General features: G+C 39.9%; 1 protein-coding gene across 1 annotated transcript in view; it reads right to left on the reverse strand.

The window, feature by feature from the left end:
* ADGRD2 (adhesion G protein-coupled receptor D2) overlaps positions 1-17,011 on the reverse strand; it is a 1,056,485-nt gene that overhangs the window by 973,334 nt on the left and 66,140 nt on the right. The window contains exons 3-4 of the mRNA XM_073600363.1: positions 16,863-16,920; positions 3,468-3,668 (exon numbers count right to left, since the gene is read on the reverse strand). Coding sequence (XP_073456464.1) covers positions 3,468-3,668; positions 16,863-16,920 — 259 coding nt within the window. The remainder of the gene's footprint in view (positions 1-3,467; positions 3,669-16,862; positions 16,921-17,011) is intronic.

Below are 17,011 nucleotides of genomic sequence, written 5' to 3' on the forward strand. Positions count from 1 at the left end.
TACCATTGCCTATTATAAAAGATTTAGACAACTCCTTGTCCCACACTTGAATTCTTATGCCGATTCCATTGCGAGGTCGGAGGGCTTTCGGTCTGAAGCTCTTACGGCACATATATCCGTTTTACCAAAGTCAGGGAAAGATTTATCTAGCTGTGGAAGCTACCGCCCAATTTCATTACTTAATGCGGATATATAGCTATACGCAAAAGCCTTGGCTACTAGACTCCGTCCTCTGATCCCACACTGGATATGACCAGGTCAAACAGGTTTTTTCCCAGGCCCCGAGGCTAGGAACAACTTCTTATGAACATTGTCCATTATTTTTTTGTTGGGGCAGTTCCCAGCCCCCCTGTTACTTTCAACTGACGCCGAAAAGCGTTTGACAGGGTGGACTGGGAATATTTGATGACAACTTTAAAGTTTGTAGGACTAGGCCCAAAAATGTTCCATTGAATTGCATCTTTATATGTACAACAAACCGCCCAAATAAAGGTTAATGATTTTTGAAGCAATATATTTACACTTAAAAATGGTACGCGTCAGGGGTGCCCATTGTCACCAATTTATTTTGCATTTTTTAAAAACCTTTTCTTTCAATAGTATAGTTGAATCCTATTGTACATGGTGTGAAAGTGAAAGGATTGGAATATAAATTAGCTGCGTATGCAGATAATTTTTTATTTTATGTGTAACAACCAAGTATCACGCTACCAATTTAGCCGACGTTAATAAGGGAATTTTTATCTATATCTAGCTTTAAAATTAATTTGACTAAATTTGAAATACTAAATGTATTAGTCCCCATAGCTGAAGCGGAGACCTTAAAACTGCTATTTCCCTTTGTCTGGCAACCATCTACTTTAAAGTATTTAGGTATCTTACATCTAATTTTACTCATTTATTTCAATATAATTACCTTCCGTTGCTTAATTAAATTCAACTAGACTTTCGTAAATGGTCTTCCCTTTGCCACTCATGGTTAGGTTAGACTAATGTTATAAAGATGAACGTTCTCCACCGAGTTTTATATGTCTTACTAATGCTACCTCTAGGAATCCCGATAGGATTTTTTTATGCTTCAGTCTATTATTGCATTATATCTGGAAGGGACACCATACTAGAGTATCACGTAATATTTGATATCGTCCTAAAAGATCGAGGGGTCTGGCTTTACCAAATTTTAAATATACTACCAAGCAATCACCTTGACACGCATGGTAGACTGAAAATATGCTAGAAAGACTAAACTCTGGGTTGAACTTGAAGTGGTGCTGGCAGACACGGACCTTGCGGTACCATGGATACCTCAATTAACCAGGGGGTTGGCACCCACGACATCTCCACTGACTTGATCTACCCTGTCATTATGGAACTATTTCCATATCCGGCACTGCTGGGAATAAACAAAGCCTTGAAAAAGTATTCATACCCCTTGAAATGTTCCACATTTTGTTATGTTACAACCAAAAGCGTAAATGTATTTTATTGTGACAGACCAACACAAAATTTTACATAATTGTGAAGTGGAAGCAAAATAATAAATGTTTTTCAATATTTATTACAAATAAATATGTGAAAAGTGTGGCGTGCATTTGTATTCAGCCCCCCTGAGTCAATACTTTGTAGAACCACCTTTCGCTGCAATTACAGCTGCAAGTTTTTTTGGGTAAGTCTGTACCAGCTTTGCACATCTAGAGGGTGACAATTTTGCCCATTCTTCTTTGCAAAATAGTTCATACTTATACTTAGCCCCACTCATACTTACAGACCAGCCATGAGTCTAGGCACGGGTAATGGAGGGTAAGGGCTGGCCGGTCGGATCATCAGACTCATGACTGGTCTGTAAGTATGAGTGGGGGACTTACTCTTGTACTATTGCTTTCAATTATTATCCTATCTAATACTTACCTTTAATACTTCTATAGACATCTACACTGCATCTTCTCCTGAAAAGTGGCCACAAAACACGTCGAGCTATCTGAGGCTTTCTATGCTACTTTCATATACTACCTATAACATGTTCTTTTGGATTCTACCAACTTGAATACAAATTATGTCTACTACTGTGGAAACACGGATTAATGAGTCTGTAGTTTTTATGATGTTACTACTGTGATACCACTATGTCATTATACTACTATGTATTGTTATGGAATTAAAGTTTCCTTGTTTTACTGTATTATATTGTATGTATTTTGTCACTATGCAATATATATGGTCACAATTATGGTTTATCCACCAGACATAATTGTGCTGTTTTGCCTCCCTGGCTGCAGGTTTCATATAAGTCCCAAACCTTGCTCTTATTTATCTACTTGTCGCAGATCTCCCCCTGCCCTTCGCTCCCCTCCCCTTTTTTTCCCTCCCCTTCCCCTTTATTTGTTTTTTCTCCTTTTTGCTGCTTCATGTTTTGAGCAGAAGACGATGCAAGTTATACGTTTACTCGAAATATGTGGATATTTAAATTAAATCCGAATTAAGTGATGATTTGCAAGATACATGTTTAAGAAAAGTGTGATTTAAGGGTTGCTTTGGTAATATTTGTGTAATCATATATATTATATACTGTATTGTCTTCCTAACTGAAACAGCAATTAAAAAAAATGATTAAACAGAAACAACCATGCCATGTTCAAAGTCACTTAAATCCCCTTTCTTCCCCATTCTGATGCTTGGTATGAACTTCAGCAAGTTGCCTTTACCACGTCTAGATGCCTAAATGCATTAAGTTGCTGCCATATGATTAGCTGATTAGCAATATGTGTTACCAAGCAATTGAACAGGTGTACCTAATAAAGTGGCAGATGAGTGTATATGTTTCTCTAATAAGCTACTGATGAAGTGGATTAAGTCCAAGAAACGCGTCAAGTTCACAACTGAATTATCTACAGTATACTGTCCAGGCATAACGTTGGATTATAAGCATATATACCCCACTTGGGACAACTCAGCATAATAAGTTCCATGCATGTTGTATGAGACTTTTTAGTAATTGTAAAATGTTCGTTATCTTTTAAAGAATACATTTTGTAATAAACGTTGTATGTGCAGTATGTGTAGGAGGACTTGCTGAGGGTATGGCAGCAGGCAGTATGCTTACTACTGTATTTTGGTTTGTGCCTTTAAAGTCCCGCCATATTTATGGGTTTTATGTATGTGATTTGTACAGAGTAAAAATCTAACAGCTGCTGCTGATCACAAATAATAGTGCCGCTGGTCGCTACTATTCGGGCCATGTAAATGTAGCCTAACTGTTCTGGTCATATAGAAACTTTGAAGAGTTTGACAGTGTGCAGTTAGCAGTTAGCTTATAAGGTATTGCCTAATATCCTTCTACCATTTACTTTCAAGATTCAAAAAGGCATTTTTTTTTACCATTTCTGGAAATTCTTACCCAAAATGTCATAAAGGCTCTATAAAGCATTGGTTTTTAAGAAGTATCATTTAACCAAAAAAAAAAAACTTACTGGGTATATGGTTTTCCTCCTTCAGCCATACAGGGAATTGCACCAAATTTTCAACCAACTCCTTGATGCCCCTTGTATCAGAGAGCAGAGATGCAAACTTATGTTCACAATGTTTATTGGATTGTTGCTGAGTGAAAGGCTTGCTAATATACTCATATACACCATGATGACTTTCAATGAAAATTCCAGAGCTGCAGGAATCTGAAAATTACATTTTTTATTGTGAATTATTACACAAAGCACAGCAAAATACATTACTTACTTTTACAACCAAATTTAGAGGAAATCTCCCAAAATGATGTAAATTCCCCTCTTAGCTGTATCAAGGACAGGTGTCCCCAATGAAAGAGTTTCCCTTACCTTTAAAATTTTGGATTTCCCTTCATTTTTTTTTTTTGGTTGACAATGGTCACTAGTACAAATAGAGGGGTGAATTTTCTCAATGGGGACACAGACACCAATAACATAGGTGGCAGAAGGTCTAACCTGGTCTAACCCTTCCCCCATGCTATCTAAAACAAAAAAAAGCTTTTTTCTGATTACACTTCAAGAAAATATTGTAACAAATGCATTTCATTTTGGAACAAAATCTTTGGGAATAAAAGAGTAGGATAATAATAGAGATACAGCATAAAAGAAGGAGAGTATTCAAAGTCCCTAAGAGTTGATGGTACTTGTACTCCATTAAAGAGAAATATAGCTATTTAAAAAATAAACATTTATGCTCACCTAGGTGGATGCAGCATTAGTCCCCACTGCCTCCAAGGCCAAGAACCAAGCGATCAAACACTGCTGAGCGCTCGGTTCTTGGTCTTCAGCAGCTATCAGCTATGCACCTCCACAGCTCAGTGGAGCACCAGGCTGTGGATGGAGTGGGAGTGGCTGGCACAGGCTCTCAAAGGCATGCTGAGAGGCTGCGCCAGCTGTCTGGAGTAGGAGCCAGAAAACCGCAAGGTCTGCCACAGGAACCATGCTAAGGCAGCAGCAAGGGATCCACCACACGCAAGAGCACCTGGAAAACGAGTTTCAGAAATCAACACACCCCTTTCGTCAGATAGACTGAAGAAGGGGGCATGTTGACTCCCGAAATGTGTATCCCAGGTGCCCTTGAATGTGGTGTGTGTATCCCAGGTGCCCTTGCATGTGGAGGATCCCTCTGTGCTGTCTTTGCACTGTTCCTGGGGCAAACCTTTTGCGATTTTGTGGCTCCTACCCGGGCGGACACTGTAGCTCCTGGTCCTGGTGGCTGTACCAGTTCCCATAGTGGCTGAGCTTTTTGGAGGATACAGCAGTATGTTTAGCCTCTACCCAGATCCAGGACTTTCACTGCCAGACATGCCCTTATACATCCATGCCTGTGAGTGCATAACTAATTGTTTCTTTGTTTACCTAATAAAACTAACTTGTTACACCATATGGCTACTTGGTGCCCCTCTTTCCTTCCCTCTTGTTTGAACTAAAGTGAGATAGACAAGGTACTAGGCCCAGATGGCATTCACCAATGCCTTTTGAATAAATTAAGCTCAGCAGTTAAAAAAATAATTATATCTTATTTCATAGTTATCACCAGAACATCTTCTAGGTGGACTAAGATTACATTAGCAGTTGTGTATCCCAGGGATCAGTGTTGAGGTTAAATCTTTTAAATGTATTTATTTATTATCTAGAGCGGGTTGTTCAACTATAAACCAATTAGTGCAACCAGAAATATGTGTAACTCTAAAAGGTAAACAATCAAAATAAAAATACCAATAACAATAACAGTGCTCCAAACCACACTGGAGATGCCAGCTGCCACCTATAAAGTGAATTCACAGCACTAAGTGTTATAACATACTGTAAGTAACAGTACTTAGTGCAATGCAACTCTACTCATAATTACTAAAATTATGTTCCACTGTGCCACTGTGCAAATGTACCAAACAATACAGCAATAAAAATGTGAATATCCGGGGGGGGGGGGGGCATGGCCGGAAGCCGACCAAGATGGCTGCTTGCTGAAACAGCTCTGAGGGACGGCGTCTTTCCAGGGCATAGAGCGATGAGCAATCCCAACTAAACACCTTGACAGGCGGGTCTATCAGCTCCTCCAGTCCCCAGGAGAATGTCTAAGCGGAGTAAAGAATGTTCAAAACTCAGAGAGTTCTATCCGCTGGCCAGCAGGAAAACTTTCCAAGATGGCGCCAGCACACATGCGTCTCCACACACACAAGTAAATGCTGCAGAAGGAGCGCAGCCTTCTCCTCACCTACCTGGCAACAACTCCCTGGCCTCCACTCCATCTACGAGCCCTGGAAAATCCAAGTTGAGGCTGACACAGGACACCGACCAGGAAACTGAGGTGAGCCCAGTTACACAAACATCCCCTGTGTGCCCTGCAATAACTAACTCCATTGCTGCATATCCTACCTCTAACCAACCAATACTGGACACTACCCTAAGAGATATGCTACTCACAATACAAAACTCCATTCACTCTGATTTTAACAGGATGATGCACCACTTTACTTCAGAAATATCCTTTTTAGGAGAGAGGGTCACCACTTTAGAAACCAAAATGGGAGAATGGACTTCCTCCTTCAATGATCTAGTGGATGCACAGCATGAGGGGGCTGGGGATGTAGAATGGATGAAAGCCAAAATTGCAGATTTGGAGGATCTTTCCAGACGGAACAACTTAAAGATCAGAGGCATACCAGAGTCCATTCAGCAATCTGTGCTAAAGGAAAACTTCACACAATTGATGTAAGCCTTTCTTCCAGACACTACCCCAGGAGAGTTAATCATTGACCACATACACCGCCTGCCAAAACCACCAAACTTGTCAGATACTGTCCCAAGAGACACCATTGTCAGAATTCATTTTTTCTAGGTTAAAGAAAATTTGATGCGCTACACGCAATCACTCCGGATGTCCCCAGCCATACACCAATTTGGCTTTCTATGCTGATCTTTCTAAATCTACTATGCTGCAGCGCAAAAATCTAGCCACTATTACGAAACCCCGCCAAAACCACCAGATTTAATACAAATCTGACCATCCAGTTAAACTAGTCATCACAAAGGATAACAAGTCCTATCCAGTCTGCACCCTGGATGAAGGCTTATCGCTGTCGTGACAGTGGCATATCCTGGAACCACCGGAGCAACGACAGCACAATCGCAAACAAAACACTTGTGATTGGGATGACTTTGACCCCTCTGATGATATGACCACTTGATTATTTTCAGCTATGACAGGCTTACGTGCAAGCCCTGGACTGCCTATGGAATAAATAGCACTGTTTATGCATACAGTACTAGGATGGAATTTATTTGATCATTCTTTCAGAGTGCTGCATTTTGTGTTTTTTTTTGCATTTAAAATCATCTCTACAATTGCGGATCCTCTTGGGAAATACCTTACCCTAGTCTACATTTACTATTGTAAACATCTATGCCCCAAACTCTGGGCAAATTCTTTTTATACGCAAACTATGGAAACAGTAAATACAATCAAAAGAGGCTGTAGGATTATTTGCAGGGACTTTAATTTAGCGCCAGACCCTTCCATTGACGTTAAAGGATCGTCTCCTAAGAAAAACCGTCAATCTACTTTGATCCCCTTCCTCCAAGCTAACGGCCTGTTCGACATTTGAAGGTGTCAACATTCTCTGGAAAGGGACTTTACTTTCTTTTTAAAACCCCACTGCACCTACTCCAGAATTGATTTATTCGTAGGTGACAAACAGCTTCTGCAAGATGCCATTGAGACAAAAATTCACACCATAACATGGTCGGATCATGCACCCATCTCCATGCTTATAGGAGACAATATCTCTAAATCCTTTGCCTCCAACTGGAGAATGACTCACACCTAATTTTAATGCCCATTAACACCACCTTCATACAAGAACGTCTGAAAGAATACTTTGACATTAATATGTCCTCAGTTAGCAACCCTGCTACTTTATGGACAGCACAAAAGGCATTTATCCGTAGTATTCTCATTCAAATGAGTTCACAAGCTAAACGCCAAAGGACAAAACGGCTGACAGAACTATTAGACAAAATTGAAAAATTGGAGCTGATAAACAAAACTAATCCCACACAAATAACTAGCGGCAAAATCTTTCATGCCAAGAACCACCTTAGATCTTTCCTAAACACCAGACACACCAAGATGATGCTAAAATTACAAACTAACTTATACAGCCAGTAATAAAGCTGGTAAACTTTTAGCAAACCAAATCAAACAAAAAAATAAAAGCTAAACGTAAAATCCCTTACATCTTACATCCCACTAAAGGAGACAAAGTGTACCACTCCAAAGACATAGCTAATGCATTTCAGGCGTATTATCATACGCTATACAACTTAAAAGACGACCCCACACAATACAACCCACTGATTCTGACATATTGAGCCTTTTAGAAACACTGAATTTCCCCAAACTTTCTACTGAACAGCTGGCATCACTTAATGCTCCATTCTGTATCAAAGAAATCTCCCAAGCAATATCAACACTCCAACTGTAAACAGCCGAATACTACAAGCTGTTTGACAACACTTTAGCTCCACATTTGTGTCACATGTTCGGCGCTGCTGTGTCCTCTGGCGAATTCCTGAGTGAAATGCTCTCTGCAAACTTTGTAACCTTGCCTAAACCAGGGAAAGAGCCGGTCAACCCTTCTAATGTTGCCCCATATCCTTTTCGAACACTTACCTTAAATTATATGCTAGACTAGTAGCCCAAAGGCTAACTCCCATTATGCCTCACCTCATACACCCCGATCAGGTCGGTTTCATTTTGGGTAGACAAGCCCCTAATGCCAGATGAAAAATAACAAACCTTCTACACTATACTGAAACTAAAAATACACTGACCCCATTTATAACACTAGATTCCGAAAAGGCATTTGATAGGATCCTCTGGGGATATTTGAAATATACCCTCATGAAATTTGGATTCCAAGGCAATATCATATCAGCAATTCTGGCCCTCTACTCCAACCCCACTGCCCATGTCCTCTCATACGGGGTCTGCTCAGATCCATTTTCCATTATGAATGGATAGAGGCAAGGGTGTACCCTTACCCCATTAATTTTCACACTATTGATGGAACCCCTAGCTCAAAGAATCCGCTCTTCAAACTCTATCTCAGGAATGAAACTTAAAGGTCAAGAATACAAACTAACCCTATTTGCAGATGACATAAATCCTCACTCTAACTGGTCTGGCTTTCTCCCTGGCAAATGTATGGGAAATCCTAAACATCTTTAATTCATGCTCATTTTACAAAGTAAATGATTCCATGTTGAATGTTCTTAGCATACACATAACTGAACCTACTAAATCCTTCCTACAAAATAAAGTTCCCTTTCAAAGGGTGTCATCCTCAATGTCCTATTTAGGCATCTCTCTAACCACTCCCTCCTCTAAACCTTATACATGCAACTATATACCATTCCTTCAAACTTACAAAAAGGATCACCAGCAAATAGGCAAACAATACCTCTCATGGGTGACAGCCTTTAAAATGATCAACCTTCCGAAGCTCTTGTACTTATATAGAGCCCTACCTATAAAGATCCCAGAATCGTTTTTCAGCATCCTTAAACGCTTGCTGAGTTCCTATGTTTGGCAAGGACAGAAACCACGCTGTTCCTATGCATTCATCACAAAACACAAAACTGCAGGAGGTATGAGCTTCCCCGATACAAGAGATTATTATATGGCAGTGATACTGGACCAAATCAGACACCAGTTTACGCCTATATTTAACAAACAATGGCAATTCATTGAACAAACATTTGTACCAGAAGCTAACCTAAGTTCTCTCCTTCTAGCCCAAACAATTCACAAAAAACCTAGGACAATAGACCACCCGACAATCTAGTTGCGGTAGAGGCATGATGATTCCTATCCCAGAACACATCCCTATCATAAAATAGTCACTCTATATCTACCCCGGTAGAAATATTCAAATTCATACTCCCCGAATTGTCTTTCAAATACTGGTCACGAATCAAATGCCTTCCGCTGACTGAAGTAATGCATAATGACCAACTTCTTTCTTTCCCAACTATACAATCTAGACACCTTATACTCTCACAAGGTGCATATACATACAGGCGTATAGCATCCTACTTGCAAACAAACCCTATCCCAAATGTCAAAATTCCTACCAAAGCATGGTCCTTTTGGACATCTAACTCCCCCAAAACGAAATGAATAACTCTTATGTATTGTATAAAAAAAGATATGTTTGTTAAATCATTAGCATACAAGAGGTGGGAAAGAGATTTAAAGACCTCCTTTTCGGGCTCTTAATGGCGCAAAGCCATACAGTATAACCACAAAGCATCCAACTGTGGTAATTATTGGGAACAATCACAAAAAAATCCATCATAGGTGGTACCTCACCCCAGTTCAAATGTACAAATTTGCAAATCTAGACAATGATCTATGCTGGAGGGGATGCTCCTACAAGGGCTCCCTAATCCATACTCTATGGGAGTGCCCCCACATTCACCCCTTCTGGAAAAAAGTATTCTCCTTCATTCTAGAAATTACAGGAATTCTAACTAACCCCTCTCATTTCCTTGCCATTCTGAGCTTAGGAATAAAATCTGTTCCACACAAGCTCAGAACCCTGGTAATGCATATACTATTTGCAGCCAGACTACTTATAATGCGCAAATGGAGGAGCTCCCTGATGCATAACATTTCAGATGTAAAATTCAAACTTAATCTAGTTAAAGAATATAAATTCAGTTCTGCCTTGCAAAAAAATACTCTTACAAAATATTCAAATGCCTGGAAGCCTTGGTAAATGAGGGTTATACCCCTGTATGAAGCCATAACTAACTAATATATCTTTGTTATGTTCAGACTGGATTAACAGACTGTATCTTACTGTTTATTAATGTAGCTACCCATGTTATTTGTACTAAAGCAATGTGTTTCTTTCCTTGTAATTGGAAAAAACAATAAAAAAAAATTTGGTTAAAAATGCGAATATTCCACTAAATAAATATATAGAAAATTGTATATTACAAAAATGTAAAAAAAAAAAAGTCCCATGGATGATCCAATCACCACTGTGCCAAAGTTAACTCAATAATGCAATGTGCTCCGTGTCTCCACCACTATGCATACTGGCCACTCATCTCAAGGTCAGGGATGTGCAGTCAGGGGAGGCAGGTGAGGCAAAGCCTCACTTGCCATGAACATAAAAAAGAAAAAATTACAAAAAACCTCCAAAAGAACAAAAAAAAAAAATGATCGCGCTTTGAGGATCATAGCTTAGCGACCTGGGGACACAGAGACCCCAAATGGGGGGTAGGTAGCCGAAGTACTACCCCACTACTGGTCAAAATTTGGAGCTCTGCCACCTATAGTTCTGGAGATACGGGGCTCCTTGCGCAGCCTGTCAGAAGCTACATACAGAGCCAGTTCAAATGCTGGCACACACTGTTTGCAGCAGACTGAGAGGATGACCTCACTTCTTGTCAGAGGCACTGAGCTCAATGGACAGCTTGGAGCCTTGGACCAATGGTAAAGCACTATTGGTCCAAGCTGTCCAATAAAAATGCTGCAGTGGAGGCTCTCCTCTCACTGCAGTGTCATAGAAGGGGGCGTGTCTAAAAGACACATGCTCCCTCACAGCCCAGCTCTCTTTACTAGAAGGAAAAAACATGGCTTTATGGGTATAAGATTTACCCATAATCCCAGGTTTTTCTCACACAGTTAAGAGAGAGAATAAAAGAATGAGAATCTGCAGCTGCTGAAAAGGTACTGTTTTAATCAAGCTAAATCACATTTCATGATGCTTAATGTTATAACATAATAATTTATTATTTATCTATTTACTGTGAAATTACTGGTTTGAAGTTATAACTTCAAACTTCAGTAATTTGTTTGTTAAGCCACCTGCTTGAGTACAGTTTTTGAAAATATAATAAATGACCTAAACACAATATATAATAATTATTTGTATGATACTTACTTATGGTAATTAATCACTTGCCACCCAGGCCAATTCTGACACTTTTCTCCTACATGTAAAAATCATATTTTTTTTGCTAGAAAATTACTCAGACCCCCAAAACATTATATATATATATTTAGCAGACACCCTAGGGTCGTTGCAACTTTTTATGTCACACGGTATTTGCGCAGCAATTTTTCAAACGCATTTTTTTTGGAAAGAAACTGTTTCATGAATAAAAGAATTAAAAAAAACACTAAAGTTAGCCCAATTTTTTTGTATAATGTGAAAGATGATGTTACACCAAATAAATAGTTTCAAATATCCCTAGCGGATCCTATCGAACGCCTTGTCGGAATCTAGCGTTACAAATAGGGTCTATATTTTTATTTTTAGTACAGTGTAGAAGGTTTGTTATGCCCAAAGCTCTGCCCCCTTACAAGAGTGAAGATTCACCAAGCACTGTTTGGAGGCACTATAGATGGTGGGAGTATCTGTTTTTATGTCATCCTACAGACTAGGGCTACTAGTCTAACATATAATTTAAGGTAAGTGTTCAATAAGGACATGGTGCAAAATTAGAAGGGTTGACCAGCTCTTTCCCTGGTTTAGGCAAGGTTACAAGGTTTGCAGAGAGCATTTCACTCGGGAATTTGCAAGAGGACACAGCAGGCACTATAGATGGTGGGGGTATCTGTTTTTATGCCATCCTACAGACTAGAAATATATGAGAACATAATGTCCCCCTTCTCCGCCATTAGTTTATATTTTGAGGTATAGGGAAATGGCAGTGTCTCCAACAATCTAATGGACACCTGCAAAAGTATTATAGATTTTAATATTTTAACAAGACCCAAATTTAAATTTTTAGTTTTGTGTTGGCTTCTTTAACTATTGTATCCAAAGGCTATTAGGTAACTATGAGCACAAAAGTCACTTCACCTGAAAACTAGCCACATTTTGATTTTCAATGACAGTATGAGTAGATGGGATTCTTTATCAAAACATCATATTTCATGTGACTTTTCCTGTTGCCTTTTTCAATACTCAGGCTATAGGTCCCTCATTTACCAAAGTTGCACTAAAATTTAGAACAACTAAGCTACAGGTATATGATCAAAGTTTTGTCGACACCTAAACATCACATCTATGTGAGCATGGAGTTCATATGAAGCTGGTCACTCCCTTGGAGCTATAATTGGGAAGGCTTTGCACACAATTTTGGAGTATGTCTGCAAGAATTTTTGTCCATTCAGCCAAAAAGGCATGTGAGTTCAGGTTGGACAAGAAGACATGGTTTTCAATCAGTGTTTCTTCTCTGTTTAATTTTCTGGTAAAAACATATTCATAAATATATGCTGCACTAAACGTATACAAATTAGAATATATATAAAATGAATACCAATTCCAATCAGTAAATATCAAATAAAATAAATAAAAAAGGTGTCCATTCAAATAGCCCCGTTAAAAAGTTCAGAAAAGCCAAACTTGTAGATATAAAGGAAAGTCCCAAAACAATCCACTGTGCATGGAATAATCCACACAACACCAAGAGTGAATGAGCCAAGCTGTTTACCAGATGGTATTGACACTCAAAAATGTTGAGTGGTCAAACAACGGTGGTTAAGTGACGTCATTACGCAGAGCGCCGCGGCTTGTTATTGTGGATCCGATGTTTTTAGATATGCATATCTATTCCATACTTATGAGCTAATTTATTATAAATATTTGTAGAAGACATTTTGTGGAGATTGTGATGGATGAGCATGAGGAGCTAAAGATTATCACTTTAAAGGTGTTGCTTTAGGTTTGGGATCTTTATGGGCAGTGCTCTATATGAATATATTTGTATTGGATTATTACTGAGAATGGCCATGGTACTTAAGTTTTGGTTTGTACCCTTTCTTTTTTCTATTTCCATGTTGTTATGCATAGAAAATTTCTTTTGCTAGAGGTGTAAAAATTAATATGTCTGATATGAGATGAACTAGTCATTTACTGATATATGCTAGATGATTCTAGATTGACTATTCTATCTACTGGGCTGATGACTGTTCATATTTATGTCAATTACTTACCTCATCTCAGTGCATACTGTTGTATTTAGTTATGTACTTTATGTGCTTTCTGTATGGAATGTTAGTTAATTCAATAAACCTTTTTTCTGATTAAAAAAATAAATAAATAAATAGGGTCAATAAAATCTGGTAAGTAGCTTGGCGCATTTACTCTTGGTGTTGTGTGGATTATTCTGTGCACAGTGGTATTTTGGGACTTTCCTTATATCAACAAGTTTGGCCTTTTAGCATTCTTTAATGGGACTATTTGAATCGACACATTTTTATTTATTTTATTTGATATTCACTGATTAAAATTTATGTCAATTTTATATATGTTCTAATCAGTTTTCTTTTAGCACTGCATATGTAGCGGTACCCCCGTAGGGGCTGCTGAGTGACTGTGGCCCACCTGTCACCTTGCCCAGCCCTACATTCACTTCCAGACACTCCAAGACAATGAACAAGTCCAGCAGCTTTGTTTTTTTGTATTTTATTGAGGAATTAGAACTTGGATAGGGTTAAGGAATTCATGAGATGCCCAGAAAAGATTCTTGCATGGCTTGGGACAATTTCTCCTCCTGCACAACATTTGCTGCAGACTATCTCTTCTTCTCCCTCCAGCACAGTTCTTCAGGCGCAGCTAGCACATGGTTAGGCCTGACACTGGTTTCAGCCAGACATTAGCAACAGTACCTTATTACAGGCAGGGACCGCGGCCCCTATGGTGTAACAACAAAAGTTTGAATGCTAGCCACCCTCTTTGGTGGACTACTGATCCCAGTTAGTCCTTTGCAGACCCTCCCGGCTGCAGCGGCCCGACTTCACTGCCAGTAACATCACAATCTTTCCCGCTGGCTCTACATCCATCTCAGACTGCACACTCCCAGTTCGCTCCAGTATGCCTCTCCCAGCTCTCCCAACTGTGCCTGTCACTCACCGACACCTGATGGATCCCTCCTGGAGACTTGCCCGGCAGTATTCCCCACTGTCCTCTCCTGGTTCTGTTCAGGACACCCCTTGGGTTGTGTGGGGTTCATGTTCAGCCCTAAGACCCTTAGCCCAAGGTCACCCCCCCCCCCAGAGTAGGGGGCTTCCTTAAAGGCCCCGACAGCCTAATACTCCATCTCCAGTTCTTCCACCCGAACAACTCCTCCCCAGCTGGGCTGACTCTAGGTATTTAGGGAGGCCTGCCCCCTACCAAACCAGGTTGAGGATTGATCAGGGCTCCTTAGGACACCCCAGACAGCTCCACCTCTCTTCCCCTCCTTCCTTCTAGAATACTCCAGAAGCAGAAGGGAGGTAACCGAAAGATGATGATACAGTGAGGCAAAAAAGTATTTAGTCAGCCACCAATTGTGCAAGTTCTCCCACTTAAAAAGATGAGAGAGGCCTGTACTTGTCATCATAGGTATACCTCAACTATGAGAGACAAAATGTGGAAACAAATCCAGACAGTCACATTGTCTGATTATTAAAAGAATTTATTTGCAAATTATGGTGGAAAATAAGTATTTGGTCACCTACAAACAAGCAAGATTTCTGGCTCTCACAGACCTGTATCTTCTTCTTTAAGAGGCTCCTCTGTCCTCCACTCATTACCTGTATTAATGGCACCTGTTTGAACTTGTTATCAGTATAAAAGACACCTGTCCACAACTTCAAACAGTCACACTCCAAACTCCACTATGGTGAAGACCAAAGAGCTGTGGAAGGACACCAGAAACAAAATTGTAGACGTGCACCAGGCTGGGAAGATCTCACCCCGTGGGGTCAAAATGATCACAAGAACGGTGACCTAGTGAATGACCTGCAGAGAGCTGGGACCAATGTAACAAAGGCTACCATCAGTAACACACTACGCCGCCAGGGACTCAGATCCTGCAGTGCCAGACATGTCCCCCTGCTTAAGCCAGTACATGTCCGGGCCCGTCTGAGGTTTGCTAGAGAGCATTTGGATGATCCAGAAAAGGATTGGGAGAATGTCATATGGTCAGATGAAACCAAAGTAGAACTGTTTGGTAGAAACACAACTCGTCATGTTTGGAGGAGAGAGAATGCTGAGTTGCAACCAAAGAACACCATACCTACTGTGAAGCATGGGGGTGGTAACATCATGCTTAGGGGCTGTTTCTCTGCAAAGGGAATAGGACGACTGATCCGTGTACATGAAAGAATGAATGGGGCCATGTATCATGAGATTTTGAGTGCAAACCTCCTCCCATCAGCAAGGGCATTGAAGATGAAACGTGGCTGGGTCTTTCAGCATGACAATGATCCCAAACACATCGCCTGGGCAACAATAGAGTGGCTTCGTAAGAAGCATTTCAAGGTCCTGGAGTGGCCTAGCCAGGCTCCAGATCTCAACCCCATAGAAAACCTTTGGAGGGAGTTGAAAATCTGTGTTGCCCAGCGACAGCTCCAAAACATCACTGCTCTAGAGGAGATCTGCAAGGAGGAATGGGCCAACATACCAGCAACAGTGTGTGACAACCTTGTGAAGACTTACAGAAAACGTTTGACCTCTCTCATTGCCAACAAAGGATATATAACAAAGTATTGAGATGAACTTTTGATATTGACAAAATACTTATTTTCCGCCATAATTTGCAAATAAATTCTTTCAAAAATCAGACAATGTGATTGTCTGGATTTATTTCCACATTTTGTCTCTCATAGTTGAGGTATACCTATGATGACAATTACAGGCCTCTCTCATCTTTTAAGTGGGAGAACTTGCACAATTGCTGGCTGACTAAATACTTTTTTGCCCCACTGTATCTATGAATCACCAGCCTACTCTGAGCCACTCCCAGCCCACACAGTTCAAAACAAGCAGACCTAGTTTTTAGCTAGGCCTGCCTAAAATTACTACTTATTACTATTCTACAAAAAAGAAAAAAACACTAGGTAGAGCAGTGTTCCTCAACTCCAGTCGTCAAGGCACCCCAACAGGTCATGTTTTCAGGCTTACCATTATTTTGCACAGGTAATTTGATCAGTTTCAATGCCTTAATATTACCACAGCCGTTTCATCTGAGGGAAATCCTGAAAACATGACCTGTTGGGGCGCCTTGAGGACTGGAGTTGAGAAACACTGAGGTAGAGGGTGCTACACATATATTTATGAATTTATATTTGTAATTTGTAGTCAGCAAATTATGTCAGATACTTTACACCTTTACTATTAAGTCTGAGCGCGGGAATTACCACTTTGTAAAGACATATTGACTTCCTGATTTAAAGCAGTATGTTCAATGGAACTTGTATTTCTGTTCTGTTTTAGACATGTTTATCATTTCTGCAAGACAGTTTGTCTCGTCCCCCTAATGCACATTTACACCTAACAAGTGATTGATACATACCTATGACTTGAGATTGGTTTGATTCTGGCTCATTCCAGCAGCTGCATACAGCAAAGACCTATAACAATAAAAATAACTCAATATTACATTTGGAAAAGCAATTCCTGGGATTACATTTAATATCAAGTTTAAAAAATGGTTCACCCAAA

This window comes from Aquarana catesbeiana, linkage group LG09 (assembly GCF_042186555.1).
Source record: "Aquarana catesbeiana isolate 2022-GZ linkage group LG09, ASM4218655v1, whole genome shotgun sequence".
In the NCBI taxonomy this organism is placed as follows: domain Eukaryota; kingdom Metazoa; phylum Chordata; class Amphibia; order Anura; family Ranidae; genus Aquarana; species Aquarana catesbeiana.